At 39.3% G+C, this 17,270-nt stretch overlaps 1 protein-coding gene across 1 annotated transcript in view; it reads right to left on the bottom strand.

Moving 5' to 3' along the window:
* The window catches only part of CABCOCO1 (ciliary associated calcium binding coiled-coil 1), a 52,580-nt gene extending 40,043 nt beyond the window's left edge, over window positions 1–12,537 (bottom strand). The window contains exons 1-4 of the mRNA XM_054174603.1: window positions 12,502–12,537; window positions 9,496–9,608; window positions 6,512–6,681; window positions 2,781–2,925 (exon numbers count right to left, since the gene is read on the bottom strand). Of these exons, the coding sequence (XP_054030578.1) occupies window positions 2,781–2,925; window positions 6,512–6,681; window positions 9,496–9,608; window positions 12,502–12,537 (464 nt within the window). The remainder of the gene's footprint in view (window positions 1–2,780; window positions 2,926–6,511; window positions 6,682–9,495; window positions 9,609–12,501) is intronic.
* Window positions 12,538–17,270: the final 4,733 nt, after the last annotated feature.

The raw sequence follows: 17,270 nt of genomic DNA, 5'->3' as shown, positions 1-17,270 counted from the left end.
CCTAAAGGGGGCCTACAAGATGGATGAAAAGGGACTGTTTACAAAGGCCTGGAGTGTTAGGACAAGGGGCACTGTCTTGAAATTAGAGAAGTAGATTTGGATTGGATGTTAGGAATAGGTTTTTCACCACGAGTGTGGTAGAACACTGCAACAAGTTGCCCAGGGAGGTAGTTAAGGCCCCACCCCTGGAGACAGTTAAGGTTAGGCTCAACGATGCTTTGAGCAACATACCTTGTGAAGAATGTCCCTGCTCACTGCCAGGGTGTTGGCCAGATAACCTTTGGAGGTTCTCCCCAACCCAAACCATTTTATCATTTTTAAACAGAATGATGTTCAACCTGGCATCTTTAGTCCTGTATCACAAGGTAAGAATTTAATGTGCTTCAATACAAATAATGTAAATACAGCAGTATTTAGAAACACGAGTGTAATTTTCTTTCTTCTATCAAGCATTATATAAAATGCTTTTTTGTTTGTACCTTTTGTGAACAATTAAAAAATTCCATACCAACATTTTCAGCAATTACACAAAAATAATTGTACTGAGGTAAGTAAGATTGTTAAAAATAGTCCTCTTTATGATGTCATATGAATATCTGAAAGTGATTAACAATGACATATCTCCCTAGCTGTATTGCTTCCTGAAAGAATATGTCAAGAGCTATGTTGATGTGTGTTTGCCCAAGGAGACAAGATAAAAAGATGGCAACTGTCACCTTCCACCGAACCTGAAGGTGTCATTAGAGTTGCTGCATAGTTTATGCCAATGTGGCTAAACGTTTGTCCTCATTTCCATTAAAAATCCCAGGAGTTTATAGCTCATCTGTAAAAATGTGATCTGATCTAAAACATGTCATGCTACCTTGAGCAGAAAAAAAAAAGCTATAGACCTATCATTTAAAATGAAACAGAAAAGGTGAGTAACAAGAAAAAATGTTGAAGTAATACATTAATTTGAATTGTAATAAAACTCAGTCTACCTGTTTCTCATTTCATAAAATTCAAAATAACCCCACATAAATGGGCTGGTTCAGTAGTTCTTTAGGAAAAAAAACAACAAATGACTGAAATAATGGACTGTACAACCTGAACACGTATCACAGAATGTATCTGGTTGGAAGAGACCTTCGATATTGAGCTACCTAATTGTATATCCAAAATAACACATACTTTAATAAATTGAGTAGTTTGAACGTACAATCACATATTTGGTGGTCAAAATACCCTCCTGCTGCAAAAGTCTTGCAGCTTGATTGTATTCCCACCCAGTTAATACTCTGGTGGTAGTAGGATGGAACACCTAATCTCTTGGATGCAATTCTTGCAATTTTGAAAGAATTACTTCATGAATGAGATACCTCTCGATGGGCAATTTCCACAAGAGCTGCAGACATGCTATTTGGAAACAACATTTGGCCAACTAATTATACAAACGGCACACAGGAAGGAAGAAGAAAAGTTGAATGAGACTTCTTGAATGCCAACTTTCCTTTTAGTTTAGAGCTAGTACTTGGCAGGACATTGGTTTGCTTTGACTACAGAAATTTGAGATTTAAAAAGATGTTCTCTTTTCATATGGGAAGAACCTGAAGGTTTTTGTATTTTCCACAAACAAGAAACAAAGGAAGAAAAAAAAAATAGAGCAGGGGAAAGATACAAACTTTAGAATCCAACTGTAGGAGAAATCACCTGTGATGGGTTTATAACCCCAGTCTGAATCTGAGTACCCTAAGCTGGAAGACTATCAGTCATCCTTGTATTTTTGCCTGTTTTCAAGAGGAAATACTTTCCTGCATCAAAGAAAACACTCTAAACCCCACCTTTTTGACATGTTAAGTGTTTACTAGCAAAAGAACAGCCAGAAAATTCCATGACAGATCAGTCATGACCTTACTCACTTTTTATGCCTATCTGTCACAAAATCTCTCCCTCTAACCAGTTTTCAAGTTAGAAAATAGACTAAAGGGCTACAGATGTAGTATGGTGTAGGAGCATATATTACAATAGTACCTTTTCTGTTTCCCATCTCCTTGCCAACAGCATTCACAGGTGATAAAACAGCTTGAGAGCCCTTCTGTTCATCATGTACTGGAAACAGCCACCGACTTAACTATGGCATTTCAGTGGAGAAAGGTCTGTATACATTACTGTATAGTTAAGACTTCACATGGAGAGGTGTGATTGGTTGCTATCAGACTGTTAATTTTTTTTCCCCCATGGTAAAATAACTGAATTACTGATGTTTGTATCTCTTCCTGTGTCTCTGTTTGACAACTGAGACCTGTCACAGAACCTTTTCAGGTAGATACTGAACTTTTGCTAACTCTGAAATGCAACTCATGCATGACCATAGTCTTAGTTTGGTAAACTACTGTCAATCCCAGAAAAATACTGAAAAGTTATAGATAAGACCTAGGATTTTGTTCAGCTGGAATCTAGAAGAAGAGTATTTTAAGAGCAAACCAAGAACATTCTCTGTACGCCACTCTTTGCTTTTCCTTTTATCACCCAAATCAAAACCCAGAAGGAAGCTTTCCAGCATAATCTTACACTTTGATAAACTTTCAGTCTAAATTTATTTCTCGGGCTTTGTAATCTGAGGGCAGATCTTTACTGCTACTTGCATATTCTCCCGTTTTTTTTCCCCAAGTTTGTGTATGCAGTATGCTGGCACAGCACAAACATAGCCAATTAAATAATGTTAATGTCCTTTATCAGCTGATTTCCACCCGTGTGAAATTACTCAAATAAGAAACATTTAATTCTGTAAAAATGAGTACCTGACAGCCAAGTAATCGACGATTGATTTGGCTTGCTCGATGCTGAAGAAATTTAAGTAACCACTTCCTTCTGAATCAGTTCCTCCTATTCCAGCCATTGCTTTTCCAAGTTCTTTTAAATTTTCTACTAAGGTCATATGCCTGTCTGCAAAGAACAAAAAGTTAACTACAAACATGACAGGGTGGGGGTTTTGCCTGTTCTTCTTGAAGTTTAAGAAGTTATGAGCCATGTACAAACTTTAAAAGCAACAGCGGTCAAACGTTTTTGTGCATTGCCATTATTCTTCTCAAAAAAAGGTGCATTGAAACTCCATCACAACACCACCCACCCACTGTCATAATGTAAGGACCACAAGAATGGGTGTTTAAGATACTACAACTTGGCCTCTTACTTATGCAGTGAAATCCCTATGCACAACAGTATGCAAATTGGAGGTGCACAGTATGTTTATCTTTACTACTGTTCATGTATCCTGACCCGTGCCTCTCGCAACATAAACCATTCATACAGGAACTAATATTTTAAAAGGTAACATTTATTTTAAAGTGCTTACAGTCATAATCTGTATAATAATGTATTCTCAGACTGGGAGACATTTTTGCACACCCCCAAAATAGATAATTGTATTTTTCACCCTGGAAATCAAACCCAAATGTCCAAACAGCTCTGCAATGAAATTTCAATTCTTCTTGTTAACTTGTTTAAGAGGAAGCTATGTAATATATCTGTGTTGGCTAAACTTTTAAAATTAAAGGATTTATCTTTGTTTGGTGGACAGACTATGGCGCATGGTGGAGTTTCAAAAACAGTTTCATGCACAATTTACTTGTTCTTTTCAAGTCTAAAAAGTCTAGAGTGGAAAATGGAGAAATATCTAGCAGTGGTGAAATTGATTTATTTTCCTTATTGTTTTAATTCTCCACTGCTCTGCTCCTTGGTTCTTTGTAAATAAATCACATTTAAAAACTTGCAAGATTCTGATCTTTATAGTTTTGCCCTTTAGTAGTACAGCAGTCAAATCCCGAGAATTTCACCTCATCTTTCAGTAATGGAGGCACCACAATATAAATAATCATAATGGAAGAAGCAAGAAAGAAATAGAGTATAGAGGAAATAGAAGCTATGGGAAATGAGAAAGGGTAACAGCACCAGAAATATTACGGTTGTAGGGAAGTGAAGCTACATAACATGATCATGAGAAGTCACAACACTCCGGCTGAGTTCTACTACCAGCTGTTCAGAATCCTTTCCTTCCTCTGCACACCTGATTTTCAGCCCCAACTACCTCTCTCAGAAAGGATCTCACAGTGCTTCTGTGAGGTGCGCTTTATCCTCAGTGTATAGAAGATGAACCAAATCATGCAAGCAGTTCCTTCTGGCTCCAAAACAATCAGCCTGCAGTTTACAAACCTCAGTTCTCCCCTCTCTTTTACCAGCCATAAATGAGTTTATACCTCCTCCCTTCTCTAAATCCATTCTTCCTGCTCCATGCTATTCTTGTTACTATGGGCAAATCAGCTTGATTCTCTAGACTGTTTGGGTCCAGTGTAGGGAATGGAAAGCAAACAGTCATTAATATAGAAGCCATTAGCATTTTGCTCTTAGTTGAAATGTCTGGTCTTGGAACTTGCACCAGCTGAGAACAGTAATTACAAGGAAATTCACCTTAGCCCTGGGCTACAGTGTACTTTATAAATGGATCATTCAGGGTACTTAGCTGTGAAGAAAATGTAAGTGTCCTGTAAGCATTTATAAACTGTATTTTCTTTCCCTTAAAGTCATGTGTCTTAGCCAAATCCAAATGGGATTTTCACAGGACAGCAAAAAGCCATTTCACAAAAGTTGCTTGCCAAACCTTATGTCTGTCCTTCAATACACAGGGCTATTAGAGTTGCTAACACACACACACCAAAAAAAGGAACAAAATAACACTCTTTTTTCCACAGCCTCTGTCTGCAAGCCAGTTGAATTGTTTTAGTTATAATTTTATATATAAAAATTAATAAGAGGCAGACACTGTCATGGAAAATTTCAGCTTAAAGAGTTAAAGTCTGGCACAGCTTTATGCAACTAAGTTCACATTCCTGAAAAATGTCAGTCAGCTTTAATAATCAGTTGTGTAGCAGACAGGCTGGTAGCACATGTATTACATACAGTCTCATAAAACTACTTTCTGACATGTTTCCATTCTTCTCCATTGTTATATTAATATAGTTAGCATATGTTAAGATACTTTCTCATTGGAGACAGGAAGGACAACTGGAATTCTAATGATCATAAAGCACGTACATATTCTGTCCAAATTCCAAGTCAGAAAGGCCTTTGAATTAAATTACAATGCAAAAGTATAATAACTATTATGAGCCTGATTTTAAACATTCATCTTCTCTTTGAATGGAACTACTGAGTCCTTTTGCTCTTCCTCTGGGATGGACTTTTCTCAACATAATCACCTTCAAAGCAAATGTTAAGTAAGCATTGTGATCTCTGAAAAGTGGGTTTTAGAGGATGCTGCTACCATTTCTTTCTGGCTATTTTGTTCCCACTAGACCCAAGCTCCATGCTTTGTTGCAAATTTCCTTGTAGCCACAGGAGCTACAGTCCTTTCATTGCCATTTTTCACCTTTGGATGTGATGCCAGTTTACTTCACAATCCGTTCTTTAGTGCCAGAAGTGCAGCATTTGCCATATAGAAAGCTGACTGAGAGTTGACCTCCAAGGATAAAACAAATGTATTTCACCTGCTGTAATGCTACAGGATGTGCTGAATATTTTGAACAGTAGAGAAATGTGCCCAAGGCTATAGTGAGTCAGTCACTGAGACAGCCAGAACTAGAATTTAGAAGCTCCTTGCTCCCTCTCTACTGTAATTATTATGTATTTTACCATAGCAAGGACAAGGGCTCTTCAGGACCCAGCCCTTTTGTACCACATATTGTACAAGGAAAGAAGAGGGATATTCTACAAAAAGACTACAGTTCTAACAGAAGTTTATCATCTTCCACTAAGAATTATTTTCAGGGTGTTACAAGGGAGAACTTTAGCCTAATCCCTGACTGCAAAGACTGAAACTAAAATAAATTACCATGCAAAAGGAAAAATAATGATAAGGTCTATCCCATTCATTGGATTGTTAACAGGAATATAGAGCAGAGGCATAAACAGTTCTTGCTCTTTTTTCTTCTTATGTCGCTTCTGCTTGAAACTCTTGGGTGAGTCCAACTCAAGGTTGGACTTGATGATCTCTGAGGTCTCTTCCAACCTTACTGATTCCATGATTCTATGAACTTCCCTTCTCTCTCTCTTCTGTGGCCTTGCCAGGGATATCTCTGTTTTGACTACTGTGGGAGGTAACGGGAAGGAAGGAGGGAGTGAAGAAGGAAGTGAACAGGTCCCCTGGAGCCGTCTAGGGGGGTCTGAGGAGTTTCTGTGTTGTTTATAAATTGGAAATAATGTGCAGTACATATATTGTATATTTTGTACATATTCATTGCATTTCATATTTCTAGATTTGAGTTTGCATGTAAATATAGCTTAATTTGAGGGGTGTGCATAATTATCCAAAATTCAACCCACCACACAGGGACCAGGTATAACATACCGACACTCAGGAGGAACAGACATTACTTTACAATTGCTAGGAATTAAATAGCTCTCTATTAAAATGAAATGGAAAGCATTCTTGCCTTCCACTTCAGGTATTTATTTTACAAGTTTTAGCTATACTTACCACTAAGGTTCTCCAAAAGGAAGTGTAATAGGTCCATGAATCCTGAAAGCTGCACAAGACTGAAATTCATTTCCTTAGCCCAGCAAAATCCCGCAGTATAATAATCTAGCAAAACAGCTTGTTTGAAAGATGTCTTTAACTGTTTAAAATTCAGAAATTCTTCCAGCTTTCTAGAAGAAATTGTAGGGTAAAATAATGAAATGTAAAAATGAAATCACAGATTCTGAATTTAACTTAGTCTATTTGCAATTACACACATAAAATATAACACTAATAAATATTAAAGACATGTATACCTCTTCCAGGAAGTCAGCTACATCAGTTTCTATAATGATCAGAGAACATATCAACTGAAAAAAAGTAAGCACCTATAGGTTTCAGCAGAGACTATTTAAAGATCTGACTAATGAAACAGCAAAAATAAGAGCATTCAAAAACCCAAAGAGAAGTACACTGAAAATCTCAGATGGAAATCACTGTTTGCTCATGAAGGACTTTGCAGGATGAAATGGAAAACTTTCTGCTACCACTTTTTCATTCTGATTAAAATAGTTTAACTTCACTAAAAAGACCCTCCTTCCTTCCCTTTTGAGGTTATTTTTCATGTGGCCTCTGAAAAAAATATTACATTTGAAAATTAATGTAAATAATATAATATAAAATTACTGGAAGTACCTAAAATATTTAGAAGTCTTATTTTCCATAACAGTCAAGACATTTAAGAAGAGCCTCATCTTATTTTACTAGCGGACTGTGGATATTTTTCCACTTACTTTAACTTGAAAAATTAAGGGAAAAACCCCTCCCTTGTAGGAGACCACGCTGTTGCTGACATACTTATGTCTACTCTATCCAAACACAGAATTAGTAAGGTCTTTTAGAATAATTGTGCACTTTTTTCCACATGAAGAGAAGGGATCAAGGGCTAGGACTGCAGTTTGCAGTAGAACTTCAGTCACATCTCAAGCAGTTACATTTTACATAAAGCAATCCTTGGCTCCTTAACGACACCTGATGATATAGGTGCCAGTAGTGATCACAGTTTCCAGTTCCCTGTAAAGTATCAGTCTTTCCCCCCCAATCCATTTTCATTCCATCCTAAGAACAGCATTAATCTTAGACTTACTGATAGGCAACCATTAGTTTTTCAAAAGGGGTTTCAAGAAACCAGTAGAGATACACTGTCAGATAAGAGGAGTTTGTTATTTTTTTTTAATTAAAGCCCCAATAGTTAAGAAAGTGAAGCATATAATCTGATTTTGTTTAAAACATATTCCTTTGTTCTGCATGACAAATTTGAATGGCTGCACACATGCAAGTCGGTTAAAAACACTTAACAGTGTACTGAAATAGAAGTGGACTGTGGCCAGCTGAACTTTCCAAGGTTTGAAACAGTCCATATCCTCTCTTTCTGAAGCTTCTGCCAACTCAGTGTTTTCATAATCAGAGCTTCTCAGGGATTTAGATTTTCTCTGATGCTGCTAACAAACGCCAGTACTCATCTTTTCAATATTCTGTAAAGGATTTATAGGTACAACAGTATCTATAAACTACTAGGAAATGATGGGGCATTTAGATTTCCTAGCTACCCTGACTGCTATTTCTTCCTTCACAGAAGGTGCTCCAGTCCTACAGAGATGGACAGCAGCATAAAACTCCATGACAGATGGGAATGCGGGACGGCAAAGTTCTCACACTGAATCAGATCTGCTCTGATTTTCTAACCTTAGCTGTGATCTTCAAACTGCTCCTGTGGTAAACTAACAAAATTTCAATATTGCTGCTAAACAGCTTAGAGTGCATAAAATACCCTGTAACTATCCTCTTTCAAGTCAGATGCAGTATGTACTTTATGTTCCACTTGTACAGTGTGTATATATATAAAATATGTGATCAGCTGAGAGTAAGGAGAAACATATGATCTTTCAATGTTTTTCCTACTAATCTTAATGAGAAAGTTTCACAATAAATTGCATCATTAAGCACATTTTAGTCTCCAGTGAGCTGTACGCTTCAGTCTCCTCTACAATAAGAGGCCTATTGTGTAAGAGAAAACAGTAAATGAAAGAATTCATTTTATTATTTGATGGGAACAAAATTTCTTTCCAGCTCTCTTAAAAAAAACAAAACACCACCACCAAAAAAACCCCCAAACAAAACCCAGAAAGAACAATTTATTTCTGTTTATTAGAACAGTAGGACAAACAGGAGGAACAGAATAGATTTCAGAAATAGTATTTTAATCTTTGTTAAACTGTTTATCTATTCAGAGGGACATGGCTGAGTTTTTTATTCCCTTCCTCCAAAACTAGTTCAGGGGACCAGCTGTTTGGCTTTCAATTTGTGAAGAATTTGCTAGCAGACAAAAGTACTCCTAAGCAATTTGGGCACTTCTAAAAAATCCCATCCTTAAAAAACAAATCTGGAGTCTCGGGCTGAACTCTTGGCCTCCTAAATTTAGCTGCTATTACACACTAATAACAAAGTAGAGTGTTACTACAAGGAAGACAATATGGCTTTACAGAAGTCGTCTTTGGCTGCCTCCTCTTTCCCCAGTGCACCGTAATGGCTACCTACTGACACCTTCTTAATGTTACAGTACAGAATCTTAAATATTTTAGCAAAAAAGTTACCAGGTGAGACTTATAATTAAAGCTCAGTATTGGCCTGTTCTTATTTACACCTTAGTATTTCATTTACAGCATATTTCTGCTATTGTAAACTCAAAACCCACATCAATGTGAAATGTCAGTGGGGAAAAAAAGGAGCCAAAGAAAAATCAAGATGTATAGGAAATGCAGTAAAACAAAATGGATCTGACATCAACAGCATTTCTTCCTATCTTTCATTAATCATATTACATATCAATGATTTAACTAAGCAATTAAAGACTAATGACATCACTACCACAAAGGAAATCTAACAGCCTACAATTTTTATTTCATTATTACATTGGCTCTAGAGTTGTTACCATTCCCACTTACTTTTGAACTCCTTCCACATTTTGTTCTGCCAAAGCAGTAATTTGGGAGAGTGAAAGAAACGTCCGATTTAAAATCTTCTTTCCACCTATGGCAGCCTCATCTCTGTCTTCTTCCTACACACACATATGTATACAGGAGTAGAATGTTTATTTCATTTTGTCAGTAACTTATCTAAATAACAATATTTTTTTGGAGGAAGTAATCTGAATTAATCCCTTGCAAATGCCAAAAATCTAACAGCTATAATTATATGGCAACACAATACCCTAACACATTTTCACTAGAGAAAAGCTAGGCAGCTACATGGAAAATAGTATTTTTATCTGAAATTCATGTGGGAACACAGTGACATATCACATGCAACACAAGATTATATTAACTTGCAAGTAAAAACAATAGAAATGTAAAGATGCAAAAAGAAACCCCACCATGAATCCAGATTTCACCAACACGATATTAAATTGCACAAGAATGAAACTTTAGAATCAATTTCTGCTTAACATATTCTGAGTGTCCATATGCAGCACTTGGCTATTTGCTCTTCACCCTGTAACTGATTGCATTTCCAAATTTACCGACTGTACTGACTCCTCCAACCACAAAAAAGTGCAAGATGTTTGCTACAACACATTAATACACATACCAGGACCTGCAAGTACAATTTCAGAGGTCAGTGTGTTTGTAATGCAGACAGCAATTCCTTAAAGAAAATACAAGGGTGTACATGTTTTAGGGGTAACAAACCAAGCACGCAACGCGAGCGTGCAACGCAACGCGATGGACTTACAAAAAAGTGTCACTGGCCAAGCACATTGGAACAGAGGCTGACTTCCAGTAAGAAAGCAATAGGGAAAAAATCCTGTTTTACAATAGACTATGCAGGTGACAAAGTGAGATGTCACAGCACATTGTAAAAAGTGAGATGAGGCAGACTCCTCACAAAGGTGTATGGCACGGGAACAAGAAACAATAGTCACAGAACAAGGTGTTTCAGTCGGAAGGGACCTACACTACCTTAACATGGGACAGCATAAGGAAGAATATTTCACTATAAGCATTAAAAATAGGTTACCCAGAATGGTGCAGGTTTTGAAATCTAAACTGGACAAAGCTCAGGTCTGTGTTTGGTGCTGGCCCAGATCTGAGCAGGCACCTGAACCAGCTCATGTCCCAGAGGTCCCTTACAGCCTCATGACTGAGTCTAATTGGCCTGACCTGCTTCTGCACCATGACACAAAACCTCGATCATAACTTACTCGTAGCCCATACTCTTCTATGTCTGTGGAACTTGAGCTGTACAGAAGTGCAGCAAGGCAAAGCTTGCAGAATAATGTTTCTAGCTTGCCTAGAGAGAGAAGTGGTAGATGAAGTCTTTTTTATGCCTGAACAGTGTTATTCTGGGCTAATAATCAACTAACTCCAGCACTGGTCAAGAAAAGCCCCCAAATAAAGCTACACTACTCCCCCTGCTGCTGCCAAACTGCAAGACATACGTAAAACGCCGGGACTAACTGAATCACAACCTTCAAGACTGACAAAACAAGACTCTGAGAGACAAAGAACTTTTAGTGGTCAAACTAGGGTTTTTCTTCTCTAATTAAGTAGCAGACTACCTTCACATGTACTTTCAGATGTAAAATCACTGTTGCTAATATTATACAATAATTGAAAGATATTTAATAATTAGGACAAGAATGATTTCCTGAAGCAACCAGTGTTGTTAGAAATAAGTTGAACAAAATGTTCTTTTGAATTAGTGAGAGCTGAATTAAAAGAATAATTGATATCAGTGTTTTGGAAACTGAATTAATCCTTGTTCTCACTATGTATTTTACACTGTTACATAAATGGCTTATTACCTGTCAGTCAACACTTTACTGATGATACTGCTTAATAAAACAAAATGTTAACATTTTACAGGTATCACCCCAGATGGATTTTATCAGTACATCGTGAGGAATTTAGCACTGTTTCAGAAAGAAAAGAAAGCCCAAGGCATAGTGGTTTTGTTCTGATCAACAGGCATGACACTCCTCATTCAACATCACAGGAGTAGCCCTGTAAACAGAGGTGCATCAAAAAAAAGTTGAACATTCTAGAAAGCAATTTTTACCAAACTCTCTAAAATCTTAACCAAACTAATATCAGGCAACATCTATCATGTCAGAAAAAGCTTTCCAAAAAGGAATTTTCTCCTGCCCCCAGGATGCGCCTGGCTTGCTACAGTATGAAGCTTTCTAACCTGTGTTGTATCAACAGACCCAGACCCAGCAAGAAGGACCTCTGGAAGACAACATGCAAGTCTTAGTATGCAGTGTTGTATTACAGCAATATTTATCCTATACAAGATTACAAAAATTGATTTGAAAATAACTCCAGGTGCCTTATACTTAGTCACCTATAATCTCAACACATTTAAAGGTCCTCTAGCATTAGAAGCACATTCTACTATGTTTTTCATGTCCAGTTCTGGTGTCCCCATCACAAGAAGGGCACAGACTCATTGGTGTGAGTCCAGAGGAGAGACAAAGATGATCCAATGACTGGAACACCTCTGCTATGTGGATAAGCCAAGGGAGCTGGGGTTGTTCAGCCTAGAGAAAAAAAGACTCTAAGAGGACCTCAGAGCTGCCTTCCAATACCTGAAGGGATCCTACAGAAAGGCTGGAGAGGGACTTTTCATAAGGGTGTGTAGCAACAGGACAAGGGAGAATGCTTTGAAGATGAGGAGGAATAGGTTTAGACTGGATCTTAGGAAGAAGTTCTTCAGTACAAGGGTAGTGGGACTGTGGAATAGGTTGCCCAGGCAGGTTATAGATGCCTCCTCACTGTGGGTGTTCAAGGCCAGGTTGGGTGAGGCCTTGAGCAGCTGAGAGGCATCCCTGCCCTTGATAGGCAGCTTGGAGTAGATGATCTCTAAGGTCCCTTCCAACCTAAGCCATTCTATAATTCTTCAACCAACAAAAGTTTGCAATTCAAACTTTAGAGATACTCAAGCTTTTGTACCTCAGTATTCCAGATAAGAGTCTGTAATCTGCCCATCGAAATCCCACAGTTTAGATGGCAAGGTAAATACTTCCCATTTCACCATTTCAACACCCAGCTGGGTATTCCCAGTAGCAACACACCCCACCAATGCAGTCCTGTCTCTTTGATGGTGCTCATGATAAGGATGGACTTGTGGCACCACTGCCCACTAATACAAGTACAGATATCAGATAAGAAACACTGATGAGGAACTGTGAGAGCATGTACATAATTTAGAAAGCTAATCTTTAAAGTTATCAGTTCCTGAAAATTAAAAGAGTAGTGAGGGTCCATGAATCATTTGAAGAATCCCATGTTTGTAGAAAGCTGGGCAGAACCTCCACACACACAAGCCAAATGTTATAATTATTTTGATTGAATACTGTTTTGTCTTTTGATTGAATACTGTTTTGTCTTTTGATTACTGTCTTCAGCCAGCATTGCAAATTCAAAGAGAAGTTATTTTCTATATGTGTGCACTGATGTCAAAGAATTAAATGTTCAATTTACTGTTAACTGTAGTGACTGACTGAGGTAACCCAAGGCAAGTTAATTCTGGTAATAATATCCTTATGTGCTGGGGGGAAAAACCACCCAATCCTACCTACACACACTCTCAGCAGTAGACTTAACCTATTCAAATACAGACTACTACTAGAGAATTATTTGTTACTGTGTTGTTTTTGTGTGTGTGTTTGTTGGGGGTTTTTTCCCTTCAAAGAATCCTTAGCTATTTTGAATGTATAAAATATTTCTGGCTGTTCAGTAAGTTATTCCAAATGCTTTGGACACCCATTGTCGACAACATGCAATCAAAATACCACACCAGATATTCTAAGCCAAAAGAATGAGATCTTCCTTGAATGTCTAGGTCAGTGCTCACAAACCATCACAAAGCAGCAAATATTAGCAGAAGAGTGATGTAGTCAAACAGCAAATTGCAAAAAAAAACCTCTCTCTTTGAATCACAGAATGCACTGGGTTGGAAGGCACCTCTAGATGTCCTCTACTCCAACTCCCATACAGTAAGCAGGGACATCCCCAAATAGATCAGGTTGCTCAGAGCCCCATCAAGCCTGACCTTGAATGTCTTCAGGAATGGGGTCTCCACCACCTCCCCAGGCAACTTCTTCCAGTGTTCTACCACCCTCACAGTAAAGAGCTTCTTCCTAATGCCAATTCCATTGGCCCTTGTCCTATCACTCCAGACCTTTGTAAACAGTCCCACCCCAGCTTTCTTGTAGGCCCCGTTCAGGTCTTAGAAGGCCACTGTTAGGTCTCCCTGGGCCCCCCCCTTCTCCAGCCACTCTTCCCCAAGCCTGTAGCATTGCTTGGGGTTGTTGTGACCAGCATGCAGGACCTGGCACTTGGTCTTGTTAAACCTCATTACGTTGACCTCAGCCCACTGATTTAACCTGTCCAGATCTCTCTGCAGTGCCTTCCTACCCTCAAGCAGATCGACACTCAACTCAACAATGATAAGATATTATTTGCATTTGTTTAACAGTGCAACACCACGCTTTACAAAACAAGAGTATTCAAAAATACATTCACAATGGAATAGCTTACCAGCATTCTTAAACTATAGCAAATACCTAAAGCATACAAAACCCAAGACCCTCCTTGTCCTCACTTCATCAGGGAGATCAGACTGGACTAAACTCTGCTGCCACAGCTAGATAGTTTCCAGTATCTGTGCTAGTTAATTTAAAGCTAGCTCAGCTACCTCTGTCTGAGCAATACTGCTGACAGCAGTACAGATGTACCCTGAAAGAGTGCTGTGTATCAGTTACAACTTTAATCAAAATGGAAAAATGGGGAAAAAAAAACCCAAAAGCCAACAACCACACCAGCAACACAGGCTGTTATTTGTATTACTATACACATTTTGTTATCAAGCTGTCAAATACTTCAGCAGAAGCAGAAAATCTTGAAGCTGTCTACATACATAGTTAAGGCAGAAATGCTCCTGTTTGTTTTTAAAAAGCCCCACTTGTCCACTCCCACAATGGGAACTTAAAAAGCAATAGTTTCTACTTTTATTCATAATATATCTTCTGTTGTCAAATAAATGAAGAAATAAAAATAGTAACCCTAATTTCAACTACATTCAAAGGAGAAATAGGCGGATATGTCAAATGTAAAAGACAAAAACTTAAATGGAAGGAAAGCTTTTGAAGAACCCTCCTATACAACAGATGCTGATAGCGTGCTTTTCAAACCAAAATGTGTTTCAAAAATCTCACACAGTCCAAACATTGAGATTTATGGATGACCAAATGTATTGTGACATTAAACTTTACTGATGTTTTCACAGCTGCAGACTACTTATTGGAAAAAAATGTTGTTAAAAATAAAGCAGCTAAGATCAGGATTCAGATTTTTTTTCCAAGATGTTTTTTGTTGAAAATAATTACCAGTCAGAATAATTAGAAAAATATTCAATGTAAATCAAAAGAATTGTCTCAAGATCTAAGAAATCTTATAGTGGCAAAATATGGTGTTCCCTATGGATTACATCTAGACCACGCAAAGCCAACTTCAGCCAAAAGTGGAGACTATACAATTCATAAAAATGCACAATCCACAGAGTTTACAATAAAAATAAATCATGAAGGATAGTAGCAAGTATCACAAAGGTTACCTCTTGTGCACAGAACAAAGCTTAGTACACAAGGAGGAGAAAATATGTTAAAAACACGTTCATTGAATTCCTCTGAAGATTCCTTTTATAAAGCCATAGTAAAACCGACACAAATTTCACTGGTACATTTCAAATGGATGTACAATATATTTTTGACAGGCTGTCGTTTCCCATACAGTACACCTTGTACCCTTTTACCACGATCTAACTGACTGCGTTACCCCAATGCTACACTGTTCCAATTGTCAAAATATTTACAGAGCATACTGTGAAAAATGCATATATTTTTCATAAACCATTAGCATATGCAATAACACATTTCACGTATTTATTTAAGGAACCTAAACGTTAGGCTTTTGTACTGACAATCACTTGGGTAGCTTTGTACCAACAGATGCAACCATTAAGCTGGCTGAAAGTGGTTGTTCACTTCCAAAACAGTCACAGTACCTTCCAAAACAGTCTAATCCACTTAAGACTACAAAACAGTTCAGCCAGAAGCAAATTATCTCATAGTAGCTACAACTATATAGACATGATTAAGGGACAACTTCTGAGGTGGCACAACACTTCATGTATTATGGGGGGGAGTAACTTGTATTTCTCTTAACACACAGCCTGTCAGAAATCAAAATAAACTGAAATGCACAAAACGCATCAAAACAAACAAACAAAAACCCAAGAAAAAAACACAAACAAAACAAACCAAACAAACAAAAGGAAAATAAAACAAGCAAACCACAACACCCCCCCCCGAAACCACCCCCCACCCCACCCCCCCACCGAAAACCCAACAAACCAAACAAGAAAAACACCACCAACAACATGAAGGAGACCAAGCCAAGGACAAAAACAAGTATTAAGGACAGCGATATGGAACTGCAAAATTCTCTAGAGCACTCTGGATACCTAAAGAAATGAAACATAACCGTGATGCTGCTGGGAACGTCCACACCCTGCGTGCTCTCGGAATGCAAAAAGCCTGCCTTTTGATCAACAATTAAAAATCAGGACATTTCTACCACCATGAAAACGCCAAGAAATTGCCATAAGCTTAACAACACGAGTCCACACACGACAGAAACCTGCCGACCGCTGTGGCAGCCGGGTGAGAATCTCACCGGCTGCGGCTCAGAGGCCAGGCCAGGCACGGGAAGGGAGCGGCCGGGCCTGCGCTACCGAAGCCTCGGCTTGTTTCTGGTGGGGCTCTCCCTCCCGCTCTCCTGGGGCCGCAGGGTACGCAGGTACATGTACCCGCGCTGCATTTTTAGCACTCTACAGTTTTTACCTTCGCTGGAGCTTAGCAAATATACAGATATGATACAAGTGATAAAAGAAAGGGCGGGAAGGCGCTGAGGAACCGCCGTGGGTAATGAGCGCGCACCGCGGCCTTTCACGCCGCCCCCCCGGTCCCGCGGGATGAGCCAACGCCGCGCAGAGCAGCCATGAAGGGGAGTACCTGCCCCGGAGCGGCCATGTTGCCCGCGACTCGGCGTCGCCGTTGCCTAGGGAGCGAAGGCGGGACCCGGCCTCTTGCTCCTGCCCCCGGGGCCCTATCGCCTGCCCCCGCCCTGGGCGGGCGCCATCTTAGGTCCCCGGGGCGCCCACCGGCATGGTCCCCTGTAAGCTTGTGGGGTATTGAGTGGCGTTTCCCCTCCGCAGCGCTGTCACAGTGGCAGTGGTTCGGGAGCAGGGAGGCGGTGGGCCTCTCTGGCAGGTGCCTTGAGAGTAGCCCAGCATTGGCTGTGGGCTCGGAGCAGGCAGGACCCAAGTGAGCTGCTTTCACAGCCCGTGCCTGGGATGCCTATGGGCCTCTCAGGTGTCCGGTTGCACTGCCCCCAGGAAGGAGCCCCCATGATGAAGGATATGTCTGCTAATGACGCCACTTGGTCCTGTCGGTTCTTGCAGCATGTTTATCCCATCGCTGTTACACCAGCATCAGTGAGCTGCACAGTTCACCCAGCAAACATCACAGGTGGTGTTTGTATGGAGGGCTCAGGAGTTTAAGGACATAGCGTACTCAAAAACAATGCCATGCAGTCTGTGAGGCGGCCAGTTCTGTGAGAAGGTGGCAGAGCAGGTCTGAGGTATTCCTTCATCCCAA

The sequence above is a fragment of the Dryobates pubescens genome, chromosome 30 (genome assembly GCF_014839835.1).
Source record: "Dryobates pubescens isolate bDryPub1 chromosome 30, bDryPub1.pri, whole genome shotgun sequence".
Taxonomy (NCBI): domain Eukaryota; kingdom Metazoa; phylum Chordata; class Aves; order Piciformes; family Picidae; genus Dryobates; species Dryobates pubescens.
Note: the sequence above shows the minus strand (reverse complement) of the source record. Positions and strands in the feature narration are given on the sequence as shown.